General features: G+C 41.8%; 1 protein-coding gene across 4 annotated transcripts; it reads left to right on the top strand.

The window, feature by feature from the left end:
* Nucleotides 1-25,751, top strand: dock6 (dedicator of cytokinesis 6). Of its 4 annotated transcripts, XM_008283114.1 has the most exons (50): nt 1-151; nt 1,953-2,040; nt 3,101-3,279; nt 3,497-3,565; nt 3,720-3,846; nt 4,253-4,465; nt 6,087-6,172; nt 6,324-6,390; nt 6,653-6,802; nt 6,908-6,988; nt 7,211-7,367; nt 7,527-7,657; nt 8,570-8,663; nt 8,770-8,932; nt 11,757-11,874; nt 12,825-12,895; nt 12,998-13,136; nt 13,259-13,360; nt 13,468-13,554; nt 13,992-14,223; nt 14,456-14,620; nt 14,760-14,932; nt 15,629-15,730; nt 16,123-16,209; nt 16,690-16,785; nt 16,910-17,050; nt 17,340-17,453; nt 17,549-17,719; nt 18,048-18,187; nt 18,356-18,525; nt 18,634-18,785; nt 19,089-19,271; nt 19,886-20,012; nt 20,097-20,181; nt 20,336-20,432; nt 20,517-20,651; nt 21,270-21,422; nt 21,585-21,743; nt 21,843-21,943; nt 22,022-22,214; nt 22,320-22,463; nt 22,590-22,721; nt 22,839-22,853; nt 23,383-23,508; nt 23,597-23,686; nt 23,770-24,006; nt 24,085-24,228; nt 24,400-24,506; nt 24,600-24,773; nt 25,588-25,751. In XM_008283114.1, exons 1-50 carry the CDS (start codon nt 102-104, stop codon nt 25,628-25,630), a joined length of 6,360 nt encoding a protein of 2,119 aa, XP_008281336.1. In that variant the 5' UTR covers nt 1-101; the 3' UTR covers nt 25,631-25,751. The 4 variants fall into 4 exon arrangements, with proteins under 4 accessions (XP_008281336.1, XP_008281337.1, XP_008281334.1 ...); XM_008283112.1 differs by lacking the exon at nt 16,123-16,209 and having other exon boundaries at nt 2-151; XM_008283113.1 differs by lacking the exon at nt 15,629-15,730 and having other exon boundaries at nt 2-151.
* Nucleotides 25,752-25,760: the final 9 nt, after the last annotated feature.

The raw sequence follows: 25,760 nt of genomic DNA on the forward strand, positions 1-25,760 counted from the left end.
CCACGCAAGACGGGACGGAGCTAAAGCCCGGGAGGAGGCGGAGTAGGAGGAGAGCACTTTCAGTTTGACTTCGAGGACTTTCTTTACATGGGGACTTAAAAATGTCATCGACTGCGAGCGAAAGGAGGGCGTTTGCTCATAAAATCAACCGGTGAGAGAACCACACAAGTTCCCGTAGAACAGTTGTGCCGCTCGCTGCGCGTGAGAGTGACCCGCTGGACACAGTGCATATAGCCAACATGCTAGGATTTGTAAGGTACCACTAAACCGCTTAGTTTAAACACAGCAGTACCCTTCTGTGGTGAAATACCCGTTCATTGAGTCACTTTGCGCTCTAGTAAAGGGTCTCTGACACTTTGGCGAGTTTAATTATGTGTTTTCCAGACGTTTTCGTAGCATCGTAAGAGCATTGTTGTCAACGAGGACTGAGCTACTCGAGTGAAACACTGCCAAACCGAAAGCTACTCTGTTATTGTGTTATGCTATTTGCTGGGTATTAAAATGTAAAAACACTGAGAGAAATGCGTTGCCTGTATTAAAATTGACCCAGGAGACGTTCGTTGTTTTGTTGTTGGGTCGTGAACGCCTCGTAGCGATATTGTGGCAACCTGTTTCCACATGTTATAAACTGGTTCAACCTCTCCATCTAAAAGTCGACTATACTGCATGGATTGGAAGTATGTGTCATTAGGCCAAATAAACGTTGATCAGACTCCAGGAGAAATCGTTAAGGCATGTCATATGTGACAACAACTTTAACCACCCTAGTGTGTGTGTGGGAACATATTTTGGTTCCCTTTTTGCTGCAGTAGATGGTTTTACAAGTGTTTGTTTAAACAATAAACACCGTAATGTTGCAAAACCAGGTATCTTCTCCTGCAAGAAAACATCATTGATCTGTAAGTGAACAGCATCTCACTTAGGTAATAGGCCTGGACTGTGGATATTTTAAACTGTGCTCCAGACTGAATCCCACAAGCTGGACAATAACACATCCTGAGGAGATATTCTCAGTCTCCCGCTGCATTCCTCAAATCCTGTCTCCTTATGGAGATCTAGACCATTGTGTGACGCCGGATGCAGGAAAGGGTGGGAAAGCGTGTTATGGTTAGTGAAGTCGATAGCTTTCCTCTTTCCTGTTTTAAATGGAGGTGTGCAGAGCTGCAGAAATGTTTTTACATTGCTAAGGACAAAGATCTGTGTCATAAAATTCAACCTGAAAGAAAAACCCTGTCCAGCCATCATCAGGAAAGCATAGCTATGTCTTGGCGATGGGAACAGACTAGATAAGTCTCTGTATTGATGGATCGAAGGCATGGACCTTTGCTATGTAATCATGGCGGAAATGTTGAAGCCTTTGCAGCTGTGTATATGAGAGTAATAGACATTTTGTGGTTGTAGAGGAGCAGCTGCTTGCTGTCTCTGGGAGAGGATTGGGCTTTTTTCCTGCTTTGTCTGTCTTTAAGCCTCCCATTTGCCGTTAGTTCATAAAGGCCAGGGACAGAGCTCTGGCTCTGTGCCTGCTCCCTCGAGCCAACTCGCCACCTCTCTGTGAGATCCGCTCGAGTCCCTATTCAGAACAGCTGCTGGCCTTCAGCATTGCTGCTAATACCAGAAGATAAAAACTGTGCAATAGGAATCGGGCTTTCCAGATTCTATAGGATATGCCTCTGAAACTTAGAAGTAGAGCCTTGTATGAACAGATAGACATATCACTTCCCTGAAAGAGTTTTAGTCACTAAAGTTAGAAAATGTAAATAACTGTTACTGTAAGTGAAGAATTCAAAAGAATGCAAACACTGACTTATTATTATTATGAGATCTTTGCATCGAGATAAAGATGCAAATGTGTATTTTATTCATCTTCCACATCAGACTTCTTAGTAATTAACAGGATTTTTGCAACTACATTTTCACTACATTTCTAACTGAAGCAACTTTCTGTTGCACAGGACGGTTGCTGCAGAGGTCCGAAAACAAGTGTCCAGAGACTATGGCTCACCTCAGTTGTCCAAGAAACGAGGAGGCGGACACCACCCTGTGAGTCACCCTGTATTTAACCTGCTAGAGTTTCAGGCAGCAGCTTTGAAGCGAGGGCAGAAGTGGATGGGTATAACTCTGTGAATTAGTCCTAATTTTACAGACAAAGGAAGATGTAAGCAAGCTGATTAAAATTTGAATTTGTGTTGACAGCAAGTGAGAAGAAAGACAGTTTTGAGACATATATACCTGCTCTTGGTCATCTGTCTAGCAGCCAGGAAAGGTTTCAGTGTGGATGCTGTCAACAGAATAAGAAGTAGTTATATGAGATGCTATATCTAAATATAGAATTATTATTATTATTTTTTGGTGCTACAAGGATGCCAGTAAGATTTTTAATTCAACATAAATTTTGGCATCGTCTGGAACCAAGTCCTCATCAAACATATGTTGTTGACAAGAGCCTCATTTTTAATTACAATCTATAATTGCTCTCTAATGGCAAGTTAGACAAGATAAAATTGGTTTTAGGTTAATTTACAGAGCTAAAATTTATAGAAACACTTCTGTGTTGTTTTTTTTTGTTGTTGTTTTTTTTTTTTTTTTACATTTTGTAAGCGACTAGCAGCAGTGCCTGTAGCTTAAGGCATTCCTTATGAAGAACTGAGAACTGAAAACTAAAAAAAGAAACAGACTCATTGTTCAAACATAACATTAACTGCATTCCTACGTGTCCTCTAAATATACATATATAGGGTGCAGAACATTTTTGTTAAGTGATTAAAGCTCGTGACACTATAAGCTTAGTAACAAATGTCTATGATTTTGTAATAACTTCTCAGAAACAGAATAGTTTTTGTTCTGATGCATGTATACTTTCACAAGCCCACTAAATAAAACTATCAATATTGTTTTTGCAAGTTTACTTTTAGTTCATTTTATGTGATTTGTGATAATATGGCATTTACCAGAAATCCTACATCAGTCCATAGTAACGGCAACCTGTCTCCTTACTGTACTGCAGCTTTTAATTCTTTCTGATCCAGCTAATCAGATTACATTCTGTCGTGATGGTCATGTTGTAGTTATTGGTGCATAATAGTCTAATACTGACTGACAGTTGCCCCTGACGGAGGTGGTTGAGCCAGTGGACTTCGAGGAGTATGTGAGCAGTCATGCTCCTGGGGTGGAGCCTGGCCCCCTCAGACAGCTCTTGGAGTTCCCCCAGGATGACCTGGAGCTCCTCCAGCTGGACAAAGAGTGCACTACACTGGAGCCCCCACTGCCTGAGGAAGAGGAGTAAGTCCAGCTACTAATGGCCAACACAACCCTCATACTTTAATACCCAAATCCCTCTATGACCTTTACACTGCCATACAAACAGAGCATTAATATCACTGTGATAACAGACAAACATCACTACAAGCAGGAATAAAGCCTTTCACCCTGTGACACTGAAAGGACATAAATATGAAAAGCATGCTTTGCTAAATTATTAATGTGTTTTTCTATGTAGCGCACTGGATCCCAGAGTGAGAGATGCCTTGGCAGTCTACACAGATGACTGGCTTGTCATTCAAAGAAAGTAAGCGGTTGCAATTGTGGCATCAGCTGAATTAACTTACAGTGCATGTTTCTTCTGTTGTTTCAAAATTTGCACCACTTGTCCCCGTTGACTCTTCACGTGATTGACAGTTACAATATTACAAGGACAACTTTTTTTTTCTCCTCTCCTGTAGATATCAGCGCTACAGCACCACACACACCCCGTGCAACTCTGAGCGGCAGAGGGAGAGGCAGCGAGGGCTGGTCAAACAGACCTTTGAACTGGATGAGGCTGCAGCTGCTGAGCGCCTGGATGACCAGGTAGCTGACTGTGATGTTGAGTGGACGTGTTATCTCAAACTGAGTGGCTTTTCAGTCCATTTTTGTTCATTTGGCAAGGTTTAGTGTTGACATAAGCAGACATTTAAAAGCTATCTTGCCCCCGAAGCTTCCATCATTTAATGCCCGGAGAGATTGGTCAGCCAAATAGGTGTATGTCTCATTATGATGGGGAAAGCAGTGTGAGTTGTATTCTGGTCAGCAAGTTGCTCATATAGAGGATGAGTAATAGATAAGTGGATATACCTTATCCATCCATTACACATCTCCATATGAATCATATTAAATGGGTAATGGGATCTGTAGCACAGTGTTCTCCTTATAATGTGTCCTTGCCTGGAAGAACAAAACAATGCATGACCTCACCTCTCCGTTGCGTGTGGTTCAGGATGACGCAAAGCGGCGGTCAGTTAGCCTTGATGAGACTCCTCGGGGCAGCTGGGCCTCCAGCATCTTTGACCTGAAGAACTCCTCCCCAGACGCTCTCCTGCCGTCTGTGCTGGAACGAACAGCTGCCGAGGACATGGACCGCCGCAACACTGAGGCTCGCCTGCAGGGGCGCCATAGTGACCTGCTTGGCCTGTACCCTCCCCCTGATGAGGTTTGTATTAAAACAGCCTGTATCTGCCTCTGTTGGGGAAGAGACTGTGTTTAAGTTAATGATCTCAATCTCTTGCTCCCATATTGATCAATGCAGTATCTTAAGTTTTAGTCAGTTAATGCATAGTTTGCAGTAAGTTTTGGTCTAGACATTATTGCATTTATACATGTATAACATTAGATTTACTCAGCTTGGAGGAAACTGGGGGGTGACGCTACATCACACCAAATGATTCATGTTTAATAGGGATGTCCGATATTGGCTTTTTTGCCAATATCCGATATGCCGATATTGTCCAACTCTGAATTTCCGATTCTGATATCAACCGATACCGATACGATATATGTTTGTTACTGCAGCCACACTTGTTTACATGCTTTACACACAGTTTGATGTCGTCATCATTTGTGTGCCAGTAAATGCCAGTGAAATCCAGGAATTATTTTATTGATTTTCATTATAGGTAAAAAAAAACCTAATAATGATATTTACAGATATTACATTTTTATGCCAATATCGGGCATCCCTAATATTTAATGAATAAGGTGATGTCTAAACCTTTATTTAACCACATTCATAATGATTGCTAACCATATTCCTGCGAGAAACCCAGTACTGTAAATGTTTAATGACAAAATACCCACAGGCAGATATATTGTTATTAGGGAAATCTTCTCATACACAGGCATTGATGCATTAAGAGGCTTGATGTTTCCATTTTAGCATACAAAACACTAAGACTGGACCGGAGTTGCTCAAACAAATCTTTACCGGCGAATCTACAAAGTGAGCTGACTATACTAAAGCACCTTTATCTTTCAACAAATTAGTCGTCTTTACCATGAAACTGCTTCTTAGTGAATGAGAGCACTGTTGTCGGCACTGCTGTATTGCAGCTGTTTAGAGACCAAAAGGCATAGTAACAGTCATAATGTGATAGTTCTGTCATGAATAATAAGATGCTGAGCTGTCAACTTTTTGTGCAATGCTTGTGGTGACTAAGTTTGTACTCAGCTGAAGTGACAGTTTGGACTGGCAACAAACTGACCTCAACGCCACACTGAAGGGAATCAGAGCTAAATGTTGTGGTTGTATGAACGCTCAGTGACATACATAGTCAAGTGCGTTTGACTGCTGATGCACCCGGTTAGTGTAAGGAAAAAAAAGTAAACACACGATATAGTGACAACAAAACTTTGACCTCAAAGAGAATCATGATTTTCACCTTGAGGTTGAACTGGATCAACAGTGCTACCTATGTAAATGCTAAATAATATCAACAGAAAACCTAAAGGAAAGGGAGTTTACGTTACTAGCTGCACTGATTAATTTGAACTGCAACCAGCAAAACACTCTGGCAGAAATGTTAGTACATATAGTTGCCATTTGTTCGGCTCAGAGTAACATCATTGAATGTTCCCATCAAGTGAATGTCCATAATGTCTGCAAATCCGGCCACTTCAAGAGAACTGTTTGCTTTTCTTCCCTCAATGTTCCCCTTTTTTCACTCCATCCTTTTTTCTTCATGTCTGTGTACACATCATTGTTTCTCTGCCACTACGTTGCCATGGCATCTGTGTAAATGTTATGCTGGTGTGTGGCTTTGTTTTCTGTGTGGCAGGATGAAGCAGTAGAGAGATGCTCTCTTCCTGAAGTGCCCAAGGAACATTGTGGTCAGAGGATCATGGTCAAGTGTCTGTCTTTGAAGTGAGAAAAATTTGAAATATAAGGGCTTACATTTAAGTCTTAACACTCTGATGGTGATGATGATGATGATGATGGTTATTATTATTACTATTAGAAATGCCCAAATGCATTCCATATTTCACAACTATTTTGTATTCTGTATGTTTTTCAGGTTCGAAATAGAAATCGAGCCAATATTTGGATCACTTGCGCTATATGATGTCAAGGAAAAGAAAAAGGTGGGGTTTTTTTGTTCCAACAGATAATTGTTTTATTTGATATAATGAGTATTCTTCCAGTGACTTTTACTCTATAAAACCACTTACGTAATGCTGAGCTCATGCTTCACTAATTGAATTTCCCTTGTCTCAAAAAGGTCTAAGTGGTCTTGCGGTTTAGATCACTGAGTCAAAACTGAATTAAAATCCCTTGACGTGCACTTACATTATCATCTTTCCATCCCCTCCCTCTGCTGTTTCCCGCTTATCTTTCCTCCAACAGATCTCTGAGAATTTTTACTTTGACCTAAACTCAGATCAGATGAAAGGGCTGCTTAAACCCCATACACCTCACACGGCCATATCCACACTGGCCCGTTCCGCTATTTTCTCCATCACATACCCCTCCGCTGATATCTTCCTGGTCATTAAGGTACCGAGAAACTTTTAATATACCAATCTAAATCAAGAATAAATAGTATGTGAAAAAATATGAACTCTTATGTGTTAACAATCATGTGCATGTCCTGTATTTCAGCTTGAAAAAGTCCTTCAACAAGGAGACATTGGTGAATGCTGTGAACCCTACATGGTTATGAAAGAATCTGATTCCTCCAAGGTAATGGAGCCAAAAATATGTTTTGAACTGTTGCAACGCACGATGCGTGCAGCCAGTATACACGTGGGACCTTTTACTGTCTAGTCATGATTATTACTCAACTCTGTCTGGTTAGTTGCAATATTTGCCATCTCCTTTAGCAGGCCAACTCTGTTGGCTATCGTGGATATTTTAGGCTGCTTTAGATCTTTGGATCCTATTTTTTCTTTTGTTCCACTGCAGCACAAAGAGAAGCTGGAGAAGCTGCGTCTTCAAGCTGAGCAGTCATGCAGTCGTCTTGGCCAGTTTCGTATGCCGTTTGCCTGGACAGCCATTCACCTGGTCAACATTGTCAGCAGTGTTGGCGGTCTCGATCGGTCCGACCCAGACTCTGACTCCGGTACTGCTGACTCCAAACACTTTCTTAACTTGAAATATTTCTTACATAATCTCATCTACAAACATGTCCAGAGTAATCAGCGACTGACAGTAACAAAGGTCTGTTCCCAACACATATGCAGACATCTCTCTAACATTATGTGGTTTGTCTCTCGGCTAGAACGAAAAGGCCATGGAACGTGGAATGAGAGAAAGAAGAAGGGATTTGAGCGGATGAGTGTTGGGGACGACATGTGTAACTTTGCCACTTTCCGTCCAGCAACACTTACTGTCACCAACTTCTTCAAACAGGTCAGACCCTGTCAAACAGTAACGCCTATCACTCATTTTATAGTAAATGTTCATACATTTATCCTTAGCGTGATGCACAGTGGCCACATGACCCACTGTTTTGTTGTTGAAGTTTAGTATTTCCGCCATAACAGCACAAACTGTCATGACAAAATTTGGTACAAATTAAACTGTTAACTAAATAAGGCAAGAGTTCACTTTTGAATTGCACCACATTTAATGAAAGAGACAGAGCTGTCGATGATAGTTAAAATGCTTTAAAACTGCTTTTTCCTTTAACTTGGGAAATGAAATTGGTCCCTTTTATACTGAAAAGTTAAAGTAGGCACACCCCCAAAACAAAGATCTTGAAGTTTTTGATTATGGAGTGTTTCATTGTTTTCGCAGTAAATGATGTAATCATATATTTATTCTGTTCTATCACTGTGATAAGATCAAATGCAGATTATAACCATCAGTTTCCAGAAAAAATGTCATCCAAATCCCTGTATTACATTGAAGCACTGAACTGTTGTCGCTCTGAGCATTTTAGCAGTGACAAATGAAGTGAATCTTCTACATAACATATCCACTGCATCCCTTTTAATCATGGCGATTCACTTAAGCCGTCAGTGCTTATTCTATTACTACATGCCTGAATACACCACTTGCTGCTAAAAGCATTTTAAAAGCCACACCTCTACCCCAGCATCCACTGACCTGTAGGCTCGGACTCTACTCCCAACTCCCTGCTTAGTTGAGCTCAATGTTTGCTTGTGGGGAGGCATGAGGTGAAAACCTACTGTAGGTGTTAGGTCATACGCTTGACTGTACATAATAACCTATCCTAAATGAGCTAGCTCACTGAATTATAAGTACATTATAATGGTTTTGTCAAGTACAAACTCCGCTCCTCTGTTTGTGTATATGAAGGAGGGGGACAGGCTGAGTGACGAGGACCTCTACAAGTATCTGGCAGATATGCGCCGGCCATCGTCCGTCCTGCGGCGACTGAGGCCTGTCACAGGTAAACATGACATTCTCTCCCAAACAAGATATTTATGTGAAATTGTCTGTATTCATGTGTAAATGTTTATGGATGATTTATGTATCCATCGTCTTTCATCCCTCAGCCCAGTTGAAGATTGACATTTCCCCAGCTCCGGACTCGCCTCATTATTGTCTGTCACCAGAGCTGCTTCATGTAAAGCCGTATCCAGACCTGCGTGTTCGTCCAACCAAAGAGGTGCTGGAGTTCCCTGCTCGCTATGTATACACACCACACACCACCTACAGGTGAGAGTTCACTTAAATGCATACACACACACACACACACACACACACAAGGTGTACGTTGACCTACAGAACACATAAACATTCACTCAGTCATTGATTCACTCTGTTTGTTTGATTATTGATTTTTGACTGAGCCAGATTTTTTTCTCTGCTGTCAAGTCAGTCTATAGTTAAAAGCAAAGAGGACACAAGGTTTAAAAGCATGACCCTCATTAAAACACATTTTTAGTTATTTTTTTTTTTATATTATAGTAAACCAACCTTAAATAAATAGTATTTTTAATGCATGGTATGTGTTTACAAGAAGGACAAGATACAGTTTGGTGAAACTCAGTCTTTAATAATTTAACAACTTAATTTGAATAGCTTTTTAAAAAAATTTTTACAAAGCACATAGAAGTTAAGACAAAAAAAAAAAAATAGATTAGAGCCATAACAATAATGAGGATACCTTCTTAAAGATACTAGTAAAACTATACAGTGGATTTCTAGCATACATAGGATTGGACGGGAGTGCAGTGACGTGAAGGAGTTGAACCACAGATGGACTTCTTTCGCTCAGAGCAGTGGTGAATCTTAAAGCAACTATGCCATAGCTTCACTCTGGAAGGAAAGAAGTAAAACAGTAATTTTAACTAAATGAAAACATCAAAAGTTCAAAACATACATTATCCAGATGCATGGCATTTTTTTCAACATTAAATGTTTTGAATAAGTGATTTACCATCTTCTGTAGCTTGGAGAGCTGCTCATTCTGAGTGTCGATGTTCTCTTTTTGGAACTGGGTCAAAAGCTGTAAACCTTTCAAGATGTTGGAGTGCTCCTGTGCTCGCTCCTAAAAACATGAGTAAAGTTAACGTAACATATTTACTGTTTGTGAGTGAAGCAGTGAGTGCTATTTAAATATGAAGTAAATGAAAGGCTGGCCAGGACCTCTGCGCTGACCAATTAAAAGTACAAAAGTGAATGTGTGAGGGCTTGAGTGACAGATGTTGAAGTTGTTATGGTTTCTGTTACCTGCAGCTCCTTGATGCTGGTGGGTACAGAACTGTTGAGGTACATCTCTAGCCTCTTCACTTTTGTCTTCAGCTCCACCTCTTCCGTCTCTAAGCTGGCCAGATAGTCTTTAGTCATCTTGGTGTGAGCCTGTTGCGTAGCCATCTGGGCCTGTCAAAAGAGCATCTGCCCATATTATCCTGTTCCCCCAATAACAGTTCCAGTGCATTTCACAGCTGCTTTCCCCTGAGTATAGCATGCAGCTTTCTAGCGCACAACCCCTATCAGAGTTAAAAGAAGGAAAATGAAATAAAGATACACATAATGACTGTGAGTCTTACAAAACAAAAAACGTGGTGCCCAAGCGATAACAGCAACATAACATTTTATATAGACATAGCATATACATTGTTGGGTTTTTGCAAATCACCAAAGAGCTTCTTTGTTATGTCTGCTCAACTCTCTCTTAACATCTCTCGGAAGTTTAATCTGATGGAGCCTTTAGATATTCTACACATTGCCTCAATCTCCCTCTGCTCCTACATGTTTTACCTAGATTTCAATTTGATTGTAGCTCTCAGTGGTTATCTCGCTTGTAATAACGTTCAGCTTCACATGTGGAATCCACTGTTTACATATTTCAGTGTTTTCTTACCTGCAGCAGCTGTAGGACTACTTTTATCTGTTTCTCCACGTCTGCAGCCTGCTCAGTCTGCTTCGCCAGCGTTTGGAGAGTCCCCTCGTGGTTCTTCAAAGTGTGGCTGATTTTTGCGATCTTTGCCTCAGTGGTTTCGTAAACATCGTTAAGGGATTCGCTGAATTGTATGACGCCAAACATGAGCACGTTGACTTGTTCTTGTGGCGCAACCTTGTCTTCAATCTTGCCGGTCTTCCTGACTGGACCTGCATGGACTGCTCCTAAACCAACAGCCACACAAAGCATACACAGGCCCCAGATCATTTTGATAGCAACTGTTGCTCACTCAGTTCTTCAAAAGTTTGATTTCTTCGCCAGCAATAAAGCCGGTTCAGAGGAAGGTTTGTTTGACGTAGATTCTCGCAAATTCGTCAGGAAAGCTATAAAATACGGACTTTTCTATCATAGCTGTGCCGAATTTAGCATCGTCAGCTGCTGGTTGATGAACCTGGAGTGTGGCTGGGCTGCCTTATATTGGATGTGTGAATGCAATACCATGGTAAAACATTAGCTCATTTGTGGTTCGATCATAGGTCTTGTCCATGGCCTTAGTCTCAGTGACCCTCACTTGAAGTTTAACCCCTGAGATACTAATGTTGGCATTTAGGTCACAAAAACATGCAAAAAATATCGTTTCTTACAGAAAATATAATGTTTCATGATTAGCAGTCTTGCAATTTGTGCAGTAGTTGTTCTGTGTAGTTATTTTAAACATGTGATTGTATGGTCAGTCATTGTCGTAACCTCAACAGTTGCATAAAATCAGCTGTTTCAAAATGTGAACAAGAGTTACCTCCAGTGTTTGACTTGGACAGAAGTTAGGGTGACTTTCACCAAGGTAATCCAGTACTGGGTCAGACTCATGCCATGTGCGCACATCAATCTCATCGTCTTTTCCTTCTCTGTAAATAAAATTCTTTTGTCTTTGTAGGTTTTCACTAATGATTGATGCAGAAATACATGATGTTGTAGACAAATGTTGACAACATATCAAAAAATTGGTGCAATTAACTGTCAGGCAAAGTTTCCGCATAGCTCTGCATTTGTTTAAATTATATCATTATTGTCTTTCTTTCTTTCTTTCTTTCTTTCTTTCTTTCTTTCTTTCTTTCTTTCTTTCTTTCCTCTCAGAAACCTGCTCTATGTTTACCCACAAAGTCTGAACTTCAGCAGTCGTCAGGGCTCCGTGAGGAACATCGCTGTAAAAGTTCAGTTCATGGCAGGAGAGGACCCCAGTCAAGCTTTACCGGTGAGTTACTGTGAAGAATAACCAAGTGACCTGACTGCACCGTTCTCAGGAAAATGAAATCCCAGCCGCAAAGAACTGCTTGAGGCACTGAAATTCTATATGATATCTTCTTGGAACAGTGAACTTCACAGGGGCATATTTTTTGAGCGGCAAGAAAGAAAAATGTAATCATATGTAGCGAGCTGCAGCACATCTTTCATGTTGTGGCTCTGATTTATTTTTTGTTTATTCCGTATCAAATGGATGATGTACGGTATGTAGCACCTGGTAAAAATGATCTTCCCCTTGTGTATCAAACACTCATCCCTGTAGACCTGGTAGATAGAACAGCATGCGCTTTGCTCCTTGTTCAATGATATGGCTGTGGTTCTACTAATTAATGAAAATTGTTTCACTCGTGGCAGCTTGTGGCCAAAAAATTATCTAAATATTCAAAGAAACCGTTCAAACTACTCATCCAGCGTAATTTATCATTATTCAAATGCTCCATATTTTCCAGCTACTATTTGTTCTACCACAGTATGGTTAAATATGGTGAATGTTGGGTACTCAAAATGCATGGTTTTGGCAGAGTATCACTTTAAAATTGCTGTCCCATGTAAAATGTCTTAATGATGAAGATGCAAATGACATTAGAATGTGAAAATCTATAAGAAATAGGCCTATAAATAATGGCTGCTGAAATTATAAGAAGTTATTAAAATAGGGAAGAATTGCAACGATGATTGCTTATTTAACTTTTTAAATTTTACAAGAATTCGGTCGGCATCGTTAAAAAAAAAAAGAAAAAAGAAATGTTATCAGACACTGATGGTTCATGTGTGGTTTATTTCTTAAGTGAAGTTTTGTATATGTACCTAAAACCGCTGGGTGATTGCAGTGAATATGGTGATGTCAAGAGTTCCTCCTGCTCGTTGACAACTCCATTCATACCTCTCCATTTTATCCAGGTCATCTTTGGAAAGTCGAGTTGTGCTGAGTTCATGAAAGAAGCATATACTCCTGTAATCTACCATAACAAGTAAGGTTTAATCACCTGTTAACCCTCCGCTTGAGTCTGTGACACTTTTCTTTTCATTCACATTGCCTTTCTTGAACACTGTGTTTAACTCTTGCTCATAAGGTCTCCTGAGTTCTATGAGGAGATGAAGATGAAGATTCCTGCCAATCTGACAGACAACCACCATCTGCTGTTCACCTTCTACCACATCAGCTGCCAACCCAAACAGAACACTCCTCTGGAGACCCCTGTGGGCTACACCGTGAGTACACTCCTTCAGCTGGCTCACATTTCATACTTTCACCCACACACTCACTTGTTTGATAGCTCTTTCTGTTGTCTTGCCATCTGTAAGAGATCGCGTGTCTTCCTTTCTGCCTGCAGTGGATCCCTTTGATGCAGCACGGCCGACTACGCACTGGCTCCTTCAGTCTGCCCGTCTCTGTGGAAAAGCCTCCGCCTAGCTACTCTGTGCTCACCCCTGACGTAAGTGTGTTTGAAGAAAGAATCTGTGAATATCAGTTTGCCTGCCATCACCTATTCCTTTGTGATGTGACTGAGTGTTAAATGAGTTGGACGTCACTTTGTGGCAGGTTCAGCTCCCAGGCATGAAGTGGGTGGATAATCACAAAGGAGTGTTTAATGTCGAGGTGACAGCGGCCTCCTCGGTTCACACTCAGGTACACAAATATGTCTTTATACTGACATTTTCTGTTTATTATGTGCTTTTTATTCCTGGATTTAAAGGCCCAAGTTGGTATTAGTTTAGTGCCACTGGGAGAGGTCTGGTAATCAGAAGAAAAACTTTATATTCTTAGTTTTATGTAATATGAATAGAATTACCCAGAGTTGTTTTGTGGGAATAAAACTAAACTATGGAGCAAACTGACAACTGAGAAACATTTTATATATGTTTTCACTATGCAGTAATGTATCACAGTTCTGTAGGCTTACGTACAATATATTGTGAGCAGTAAATTCATGTAATTTCGTGACACTTTATATCTAGAAAATCATAGAGACAAGATCTTGCCATAAAAGTCTTCTGGAATTTCAACCATGTGCTGCCAAAGTTCAACCTTCTATGGTACTTAGTCTTCCTTTTGTTTATGTCTAGGACCCCAACCTGGATAAGTTCTTCACTCTAGTGTATGTTCTGGAGGAGTACTCCTTCCCTTTCCGTCTTAAGGATGTCATCATAACAGAAGCAAACATGGAGGGGGAGCTGAAGGCCAGCATGGTTGCACTGAAAGGAGCTCTCCTGGATACCTGTGTCAGGTTTTTGCATCAGCTGCTCAACAAGCTCATTCAGCTCATCGTCTATCCTCCAGTCATCGCCGGCCAAATCGGTGAGCAGGCTGTGTATAATAGAACTTATTTTGTTTCATCTTCCTGTATAGCCAAGAGTTTCTTTATTTTCAACTTCAGTGACACACAACAGAGCATCAGATATGCTAAAATTTAACACCTATTACTAAACATAAAAGAGTGTGACAATTTTTTTGGCCACGTGTGTGAACGAGCATTATAATTAATTTTAACTTCTGCATCTTGTTGCTCTCACTCTCAATTTATTTGCAGTGAACCTGGGCCGGGCTGCCTTCGAAGCAATGGCTTTGCTAGTCAACCAGATTCACAAAAACCTGGAGGGAAACCAAGACCAACACGGTCGCAACAACCTGTTGGCTTCCTACATCCATTACTGCCTCCGCCTGCCCACTGCCGAACCTGCAGTGCCCCCGACAGGTGAGTCATCAGACTGAAATGCACATCTTTTGGACTCGAGGCAGCAGAAACAGCACTTTTACTGGACCATAAGAGGTCGTTTTATTGGACGTGTCTGTTTATTTGCTCCCATCTCTCTTCCTTCTTTCTCCTTTAATAGCAGGCACCCAGTCCTATGAGATGCCAATGCAATACGCTACCTTATCAAGGGCAACGGCCCGTCCAAGCAGCCTCCACTTGTCCCGTTCAAAGAGTATTAGCAACTCTAACCCCGACCTGGCAAGCACACCAGTCTCTCCTGACGAAGAAGTGCAAAGGATCATGGGAAGCAAGGTGAGTTGTACCTGTCCTGTCCAAGCCCATTTGATATTAAAAAGTGGTTAAATGCTTCTATTCAGTTTTAGAGTTCTTAAAATTGTGCAGTCTCTTGGTCTTCTTATGTGTAGTGAGAAATTTTCACCAATGTTTTTGTTCTAACTTGTTTTCGTAGACAGCTGTTGCTTAACTTGGACATTTGTTTTATTTTCAATTTCTCATTTTTATGTTGTCTAGAACTGAGGGTGTTGTTGTTAAAAATAGGATCATTTTTGTATCTGGCAACACAAAATGATTAAGTCTGTATTTTTATGTTTTCATTATGGTGCCATATTTCCAATTTGTGCTCAGCCAGCATCGCTGTGTTTTTGTTGTTGAAATAATAGTGTCTTGAATCTTCACAGCAGATTCAATAAGCTCTGGCTGACTGAGAACTCTGTGCCAGTTAATCACACTACTTAGTCAACAATTCAATTATGCTTTGTGCCTCTGTCCCTTGTGTTTCATATAGTACCTCCAGTCCTTTATTCTCCCCTCCCCTGCTTTCTTTTCTTCCTTACTGTCCTTGTCCCTTATGTTTTTATTTTTCCTGATTTTTCAATTCAAATAATCTCTTGTACGGTAATTACCCTCCCTTTACTCACTGTGCCCTTGCCTCTTGCCACACTATGTTTGTGTGTGTGTGTTGTGTGTATCTCTGGTGGCTTATGGCAGGGCATTGACCGCTCCCACTCCTGGGTAAACTCTGCTTATGCCCCTGGGGGCTCCAGATCTGTGCTACGCCGGAACCCCAACTCCAGCTGTGAGCTCAAGCAGGTGCCAAATCCTTCCGCCTCCTCCTCACCTTCACCTCCTCCACCTCCATCCTGCACCACCTCTGATCAGCTCTCGTGGGTCATTTCTCACCTCAGCTCTCAGGGCATGTATCTGTGTCTGTCTGCCTCCAACTCTGCTGCCGTAATCCCAACTGCTCCCCTTTTTATCCATGACTACACCTCACCCATCCTCTCTCTCTGCTGCCTAACAGGCCATATCTGTGGCGTTTAAGTGGCACGAGCTCTTCCTCGAGCTTGTTATATTACTTTCCAACCTTATACTCATCAGAGTTCATTGAAAGTTCTCCGGCCAACCACCCATTTTCATTCATCCATTTTCACACCACTTTGTCCTCATGTCTGTGTGTTCACCTCACCGTCACTCCATGTCAGGCAAACGACCGCAGCTGCAATCGCATGTCTGCCTTTCTGGACAGCGTGGCCTTGTTTTCAGTTCCCACAAGGCAGATTGCAAAGAAGGTAAAACTGGCATTTACCGTGAAACTGTAAAGATGACATTCCTGGTGACAAACTAACACATTTTGATGTCCTAACATTCAGCAACTTTCAGCATCATTAACATTCATTGTCGTTCCATGTTATTTTAACAACTGTGTTTATATGTGAGATGGTGTGAAAATTTGCCACCTCCAACCGCTTCTTAGAAGATTTTTTTTCTCTAAAGGTTTCAGCGCTCAATCTGTGGTGTAGGTACTGATTAAATCATTGTTTTTATTATTACTATCAGTGATTCAATTAGGATTTCTGTCAGTAAGTGTCCCAATGCCTGATTAAATATCAAACATTTGCACTTACAACTTCAGAAACCACACTTACAGTTCACAACTTACTGCTTGTGAAAACAAACACACACCATTTTAATCTTAATAGCTCATCTTGTTTCTGAAATGGTTTCCTTATGTGAGCTAAAACTTGTACTGTGTGTTGGTGCATGTCTAGCTGCTCCATGAGGAGCTGGCATTACAGTGGGTGGTCAGCACCAGCGCAGTGAGGGATGCAGCGCTGCAGCAGGCCTGGTTTTTCTTCCAGCTTATGGTCAGTATCGTTCGTACATTTACAGTGATTTTACTCCACTTTCTAAGTGCTCTAAATCTAACTACAGGAAGGGCAAGATTTTAATGAAGTGACAATGTTTTCTTAATTATGGCTACCCCTACAGACAAAGAGCATGACCCATCACTTATTCCTGACATCGAAAATGGAAGTTGCCAGGCGTCAGCGTTTCCCTGACCGCTTTGTGGACGACATTGCTGCACTTGTGTGTGCCATCAGCGCAGACATAGCCAGCCGATACCACAAGGTACAGAGCTTTTAAAGTTACCCCACATTAAAGAAATTAATTGCTGGTAGTTAATTCTTTTTAACAATGAGTTGAGTTTACAGACTAACAAAAAATGACAATGGTGTAATTTAATTTTTTTTTCTAAATGGAAAGTTGGCTTATGTCTTATCGAGTGCTTTATCGAGAGCATTATTAGTTGATTCAAATAACTTATTTTACTGGAATTTGTAACAATATTTTCTTTTCCAGTTTATCAGAAATGCTGTCTTACTTCCTAATGCTCTCGCTCTCACATTAATTTTCTCAGGATGTGGAGCTTGTGGAGAGGCTAAATAGCAGTCTGGCCTTCTTCCTGAATGATCTGCTGTCTCTCATGGACCGGGGCTTTGTGTTCAACCTCATCCGCTCCTACTACAAACAGGTGCCTGTTGCTCTTCTCTCTGTTTTCCTATAATATCCTGTAACTCTCCAGTGCTTCCACTCATAGTGTCTTCTACAAACTTGTGTGTTCAACAGATTGCCAACAAGCTTCACACAGCGCAAAATCCCAGTTCCCTGAACGCCCTGAGGATGGATTTTACTCGTATTGTCTGCAGCCATGAGCATTATGTCATCCTCAACTTGCCATGCTCAACTCTGAGCCCTCCAGCTTCCCCCTCCCCCTCCACCTCCTCCACCACCTCACAGGTAATGGAACAGGCTGGAAAATCTAATAAAACTGAGTTAGTTCAGTTCATTATAATCATTTTTCTGGGACATATAAAGAAAGATGTTTTGTATTGTATATGATACTGACACAATGATCTGCAGTCAATACTAATATAACTAATGCAATCAATAGTTCAAAATCTAGACTATTTGAATACCTCCCTTACATCGGCATAAGTGCATAAACATATTGTGATTGCATATGCATCTGTGCGTACACATCAACGCTCAACATTAATTTAAACTGCTCTTGCATTATGTTTTCATATCTTCCTGTCTCATCTTTGTTATCTCTTGTTGTATCCAGAGTTCAGCATTTTCCAGTGTGGTTCAAGATCAGGGTGTAGCCACCATGTTTGAGCTCTCCGTCCCTTTTCGCCAGCAGCACTTCCTTTCTGGCCTGCTGCTTACTGAGCTTTCTCTCATCCTCGAGCCAGATGGGGAAGGGTGGGTTCTTTGTTGTCGCATATATACTGATCAAGGCCTTATTTTTAGTTTTCACATAGGTATTTTCACAGATTTACGATTTATCATGAAATGCTGTAGAGCTTAAAGTATGTGTGTTCACTGAGAACTACACCACAGATGCCTGAGATACTCTTTTGTTATCCACAGGGTTTTCTTCCTTCATAAAAAGGCCATTAGTGCAGTTCATTCCCTGATGTGTAGCCATGATGCAGACCTTCGCTACAGGGACCCTCAGGTTAGAGCCCACATCGCTCAGCTCTACCTGCCCCTCATCCCCATCGTCATGGAGACGTTGCATCAGCTTCACGACTTCTCTGGTCAGCAGAACAATACGTGCCTCCCACTAATACAGTTTTCCACCTCCTCGACAGTGTTCTATTTCCAGTGTTATTGTACCTGAGAGTGTTTCTCTGATTTCTTTGAAGACTCCTCGCCTGCACGGGTCCGCCATGCCTCCGCCCACGCCGACGATGCTGACCCAGACAGTAGCAACACTATCAGTCAGTCTGTTGCCATGGCAATTGCAGGCTCCCCTTTGCCGCATGCCAAAGCCAACCCATTTGCACTACCCACAGTGGTAAGTGATAGCAGCAAGGGTCAGACTGTTCCCCTGGGCCCTACAGACTGACAGGTCACAGATCGGCTTCTGTGTGGGAGGTGGCTGCCTCAGTATGACAGACGATCATGCCACACAACCACCCATTTAAAAAACATTTGCATTCTTCCCATGTTGTTGTTTTCTGAGAAGTACAGCTGCTCATCTTAGCCTGTAGGTGGCTCTCTGTCCATTATCTTTTTAACTTTGTCTAAACAGCCATTTTGTTCTGTACTGAAGCAGATTACAAGACTGGCACTGAGTTTGTATGTTTGTTGTCACCAGGCTGGGCGCCAGTCCAGCTCTCTGTCTGCTGAGTGCAGCAGGACTCTGCTGGTGTGTTTCCTGTGGGTGCTGAAGAATGCAGATGCAGCTCTCCTGGAGCGTTGGGTGTCTGATTTGTCTGTTCTGCAAATCAACCGCCTGCTGGATCTGCTGCATCTCTGTGTCTCGTGCTTTGAATACAAGGTAAATTAACTAGGCACTGTCACCGCAAAGAGTCTTTCATCACTGTTACGTCATCACACAATACCATCAGGGAGATACCAAATTCCATAAGTCATTTCTTTACATAGAGATTTATCACAGCAAATGTTCATTATATTGTTTTTTTCTTTTTGTTTGTTTACTGCACTTTGTATGAATTCATTGCGAAATCAAAACTGCTCTTTTTTTTTTTTTTCTTTTTTTTTTTACTTTTGCTCACAAACTGTATGTGCCTATGTAAAAAATCTCTAATGCAAAAATAATGATGAGTGTGGCAACACAAGTTTGAGTTATGTCAGTCCAATTGTGCTGACATTGCTTGGCTGACTGACATTACCAGCATTTCTGCAACTAAAAAGCCTGTGTGATATATAGTATTTGATGTATTTTACACTCAGGCACTTAAACTTCAGACTTCACGTCTGGTTTACAACTTTGTTTTGCTTTGTCATTTGCACAGCGCTCCATGTCAGTAGCCTTTAAAGAAAGTTTACTGAACTCACCAGTATTGCAGCATTCTACAAGTTTGTGTGTTTTTTTCTACAGTGTTTGTGTTTCTAAAATACATTACTGATCATCATTGGTGGCTGTTACAGGGGAAGAAGGCTCTGGAGAGGATCAACAGCCTGACATTTAAAAAGTCTCAGGACATGAAGGCCCGACTGGAGGAAGCCATACTGGGCACCATCGGAGCCCGACAGGAGATGGTTCGCCGCTGCAGAGGTAAGTAACCTGACAGCACAGTAGTGTTTGTGTGTGTAGCTGCTAGTATGTGACGTGTTTAAAGAAATGTGTTAACATTGACAGAGAGGAGTCCTTATGGCAGCCAGGAGAATGTTAGGTGGAGAAAGAACGTCACTCACTGGAGACAAAACACAGACAGAGTCGACAAGTACGTCCTTCACATTATTGACACTAACGAAGCAGTTTCTCATGAAACTCTCTCATGTATGCTCATATACAGAAATTACTTGGAGATTTCTGCATTGCAATATAAATCATGCACATGTATACCACACTGATGCATTTAAAACAACACCTTGCAGGACTAAGGCAGAGGTGGAGCAGGAGTCTGTTGTTGATGGAAACTTAGCCACTGAGGCCTCTCTGATAGTACTGGACACACTGGAAATTGTAGTAAAGGTAAAATAATTACTGATGCACAAAATTGTCTCTTTTGTGTAGATTTCCCTCGCTGTAGTTTGTTGTGTCTCTTTTCTCTTTCAGACTGTGGTTGCATCAGAGTTGAAAGAAAGTGTTTTAGGCGGGGTGCTGAGAGTGCTTCTCCACAGCATGGCAGGCAACCAGAGCGCCCTCTTCCTGCAGCATTGCTTCACTACACAGAGAGCTCTCGTTTTCAAGGCAAGCACAAATACATGGTCTAGCTTTAGTTTGTTTTTATTTTTTAAACAATCAAGTATAAAATCACCTTGAACTAACACAACACATACTAATTAAAAAAGTTATTTTTGTCCCAACTTGTAATCATTGTTTTGCATAATAATCCTCATTGGACTGGTTTAAACAAAAACTAAATGTGTTTTTTCTGATTTCTGATTATGTCTGTGTTTCATTAGTATGCAAACAAAATTTTTAAGTAAAATATGGTATATTATATTTAATTGTGGACGGCATGGTGTGCAGTGGTTAGTACTGTTGCCTCACAGCTCGAAGGTTGTGGGTTCAAATCTCGGCCTGGGGTCTTTGTGTGTGGAGTTTGCATGTTCTCCCTGTACCTAAGTGGGTTCTCACCAGGTGCTGTCCGTAGGTGTGTTTGTGATTGTGCTTGGTTGTCTCTCTGTGTGGCCTTGTGATGGACTGGTGACCTATGTAGGGTGTCCCCAACCGTCACCCTACAACAGCCCCCTGCAATCCATCCATTATCTAAGTGGTTCATAGATGATGGATGGATGATATTTCATGTCTGTGTAAAAGGACTAAACGTATATAAAGTAAAAGTGTGTGTGTTTTTGTGCACAGTTCCCAGAGATGCTGTTTGAAGAGGACACTGAACTCTGTGCAGACCTGTGCTTGCGTCTCCTGCGGCACTGCAGCAGCAGTGTCAGCTCTGTCAGAAGTCACGCCTCAGCATCTCTTTACCTGCTCATGAGACAGAACTTTGAGATTGGAAATGTAGGTTTAGACATTGTTTTTCTTTTCCTGTAAATTGCATTTTGATGTTCTTGCATAGCTGAGGGACATGCCAGCAGAACAAACGCACACAGGGTGTTTGTGGAGTTGAGGCTATAATGATGTTGTAAGTCACAGTGGGTTCTATTTTTGGTCTTGTACCAGAACTTTGCTCGAGTGAAGATGCAGGTCACCATGTCTCTGTCCTCGCTGGTGGGAACGTCACAGAACTTTAATGAGGAGCATCTTCGTCGTTCTCTCAAGACGATCTTGACATACGCTGAAGAGGACCTCGAGCTGCGTGACACACCTTTCCCAGAGCAGGTTCGTAACAAAGAGCACACTGTTTACAATATCCAGATCTGGGGCTGCTACAATGGAAAACACTTTACTAATATGGAGTATGCATATTTAAAATTGCAGGTCCAGGATCTGGTGTTCAACCTGCATATGATTCTTACTGACACTGTGAAGATGAAAGAACATCAGCAGGATCCAGAGATGCTCCTTGACCTGATGTACAGGTACTGGGATGCCCATCACTGAGGCTGACAAACAATAAGAAAGTGTCACAAATAAAAATTGAAATTTTTCTGTTCCAGGATTGCAAAGGGCTACCAGAACTCCCCTGACTTGCGTCTGACGTGGCTTCAGAACATGGCGGGGAAACACTCAGAGCGAGGGAACCATGCTGAGGCGGCCCACTGCCTGGTCCACAGTGCAGCTCTGGTGGCAGAGTACCTGAACATGCTGGAGGACTGCCGCTACCTGCCAATCGGTTGTGTCACATTTCAGGTCAGTGCATGCTGTTTACATTAGTGACTCATTCTACTTCAACAAAACAAGCTGACAAACGAAAACATTTTTTTGTTCAATCCAACTTCTCTGTTTCTCCCACAGAATATTTCATCCAACATATTAGAGGAGTCAGCAGTATCTGATGATGTGCTGTCTCCAGAGGAGGAAGGCATTTGTGCTGGGAAGTATTTCAGCGAGTCTGGCCTGGTGGGCCTCCTGGAGCAAGCAGCTGCCTCCTTTAACATGGTATGACTCACAGTCTCTGACAACATGGTGACACAGCACAAGGTTTCAGCATTAACATGGCCGATGGAGGTTTATGTGATTGGGTGGTGTGTGTAAAACTGGTGTCCCATTGTGCTGTAACCACAGGCTGCCATGTATGAGGCTATAAATGAAGTGTACAAGATTCTGCTGCCCATTCATGAAGCCAACAGAGACTTCAAAAAGCTGGCTACAGTGCATGGGAAACTACAAGATGCCTTCAACAAAGTCTACAACCAAGTGAGTTGACAGTTTGATTCTAAAATCACCAGCAAATAACAATAGTCTTAGTGTTGATGAGAAAATGAACTTTATCCTGATTTCTGTCTCATATGCTTCTTTTCTCTACTATTCCAGAGTTCAGGATGGGAGGTAACAAGTTAATTTGACATTTAAGATCAAACTTATTCAGAAAGTATTTCTATTTATACTGATAATGTTTTCCTTCTTCCCCATGTGTTATTTTCTTCTCTGCTCCTGTGTGAATGACATGTCACTGGTGAGTGAAACTCAAAACTTGCTTTCACACTTGGACATAGTTGAGTTGAACCATGATTGCAACAGTTTCCATTCCTTTTTGCTGCACTCCTACTGTGGCAAAACTACACTTCAGCCTAAATATACATTTGAACTTTTTTCCTACAGCAGTTGTTCTTCTATTTATGAATATGCTGGGATATTTTTACACAATTAAAAGAGACCTTTCATTTTAGCATTTTCATCTGTAAAAACACGGAACACGGTGTAAAGTTTCAAAAAATGTGTCCACAAATTCCATCAACTTCATTTCATTTTCTAGTTTTGTCATGTTAATACATAAGCACTATGTCAGCTGATTTTATTTGACTTCACCTCTGCACTCTCTAATCGTCTCCTCTTTCACCCTGTCTTTAGTGTTTAGAGAATGTTTGGGACCTATTTTCGTGTGGGTTTCTATGGCTGTCAGTTTGGAGACCTGGATGAACAAGAGTTCGTCTACAAGGAGCCATCAATCACCAAATTAGCTGAGATCTCCCACAGACTCGAGGCACGTTAACTCGTCATGATGCTTAGAAAAATGTCTTTAGTGATTTATGAGAAACACATGTCTGAAGATGAATCTCGTTGGTGCACAGGAGTTCTACTCAGCGAGGTTCGGGGATGAGGTGGTTGAAATTATCAAGGACTCCAACCCAGTCGACAAAAACAAACTGGATCCCAACAAGGTAAAATGATGCGTGCATTTGTGACTAACAGAAAAACGAGGCAGAGCTCGGAAAACATATGACTGTACTGATGACTGTTTCAGGCCTACCTCCAGATCACCTACGTGGAGCCTTTCTTTGACACATATGAGCTAAAGGAAAGAATCACCTACTTTGATAAGAACTACAACCTGCGGACCTTCATGTACTGCACTCCCTTCACTCTGGATGGCCGCGCTCACGGCGACTTGCACGAGCAGTACAAACGCAAAACCATCCTGACGACATCACATGCCTTCCCTTACATCAAGACACGCATCAACGTTCTGCACAAGGAGGAGGTGGGTGTCAGTTCTGGAGCCGTCAGATGCTGTATCAACACGCTGCATGTTGTCAATGTGTTGTGTTTGGTTCCCCAGATCATTCTTGTCCCCATGGAGGTGGCAATTGAGGACATGCAGAAGAAGACTCAGGAGCTCGCTTTTGCCACAAACCAAGACCCTGCAGACTCAAAGATGCTGCAAATGGTGCTGCAGGGCTGTGTGGGCACCACCGTCAACCAGGTGCCCATTTGCAACTGATAATTTACAGTGTTTGTAACCACAATGCATTCAAAAAGTCAACGTCACCCTGTAATACTACTTCCATCAAAGTGGGGCTTCATGTCTGTGTCAGTGTTTTAAATAGGGATAGACATTCCTTAGCAGATGTGTAACAGTTCGTCCCCCTCACAGGGCCCCCTCGAGGTGGCGCAGGTCTTTCTCTCCGACATTCCTGATGACCCAAAACTGTTCCGCCATCACAACAAACTGCGCCTCTGCTTTAAAGACTTCACGAAGAGGTGATGACACACTCCACGACTCCGACAGGCCGCTGTGTAACTAATAAAAACAAATCCCAACTCCCTGCGTCTTCCCTGCTGTCTTTCGCACAGGTGTGAGGATGCCCTGAGGAAGAATAAAGCCCTCATTGGACCAGATCAGAAGGAGTACCACAGAGAGCTGGAGAGGAACTACTATAAGCTGAAAGAAGCTCTGGGTCCTCTCATCAACCGCAAGATCCCACAGCTATACAGAACCCTGCCAGCTCAGACGACGCAAACACAACGGTAACTTGAGACATTGAACACACACACACACACACACACGCCTACGCACAGGGACGCACAAAATGAGCTCATGCTGCTGCTTGGAACCTCTTGAAACCAACACAAAAGCAGCGTAAAACCAAACTTTATCATACTCCAGGCCGTAGGCTCATCCAATGTGTTCGTCACGAGTGAACAAACATTTAAACACATTTGAATGATTTCAATTCTGTCACATTTTACAAAGATTTTACATTCATTCGATCATATAGGCAGCTTGACAGAAGCTGGTGCACTTCTTGAAGCACTGTTGCCTGTTTGACTGTGGAAACTATCACCATATGTTTTTTGTTTTCATCGTATTTTGCTGCCGCTCTGTTTGCACATGACGGTCTGGTGACTGCCGGGTCATAATAAAAAAACTGAACTACAGACAGCAGCACCTGCCAGAGCGATGCTGCAACACTGATGGAAATCTAACTTTTTTAAGATAGTTTGATGTTCCAATCTTATAAAAAAATCAAAAATGTATTGTAAATATTCAATTGAAACAAACCTTAACTTTCATTATTCTGTCAGCTGCCTGCAAGATTTGAACTCACTCCCACTTCTGGAAACAAGATGTTAATTGAAAACCATGTAAGCTTTTAGTGGAACATGCACAAAGACACCAGCTTTAAATCTTTCATTCAAATTTTCACGTGCCCCAAAATTCAACATGACACTCGCTACAACTCAATATATTTTGCAGATTTCCAGCCACGCTATACCAAAAAAAAAAAAAAAAACACTCAGTAATTTATTTTTTTAATTATCTTGCCTCTCCCTCTCACAGGAACTCCTACAGTAGGTCCAGTCTCCGCAGAGTCGACTGCTGAGCCACAGAAAACTGGAAAACAACTCAGAGCAACAAGCTTTTAGAAATTAGCACCGTCTCATCCCGTCTGTTGTCCCTCCCCCCCACCACACTGCACACCAACTGTCACAAGCACACACACTATACTCTTC

The sequence above is a fragment of the Stegastes partitus genome, unplaced genomic scaffold, assembly GCF_000690725.1.
Source record: "Stegastes partitus isolate 25-593 unplaced genomic scaffold, Stegastes_partitus-1.0.2 Scaffold297, whole genome shotgun sequence".
In the NCBI taxonomy this organism is placed as follows: Eukaryota; Metazoa; Chordata; class Actinopteri; family Pomacentridae; genus Stegastes; species Stegastes partitus.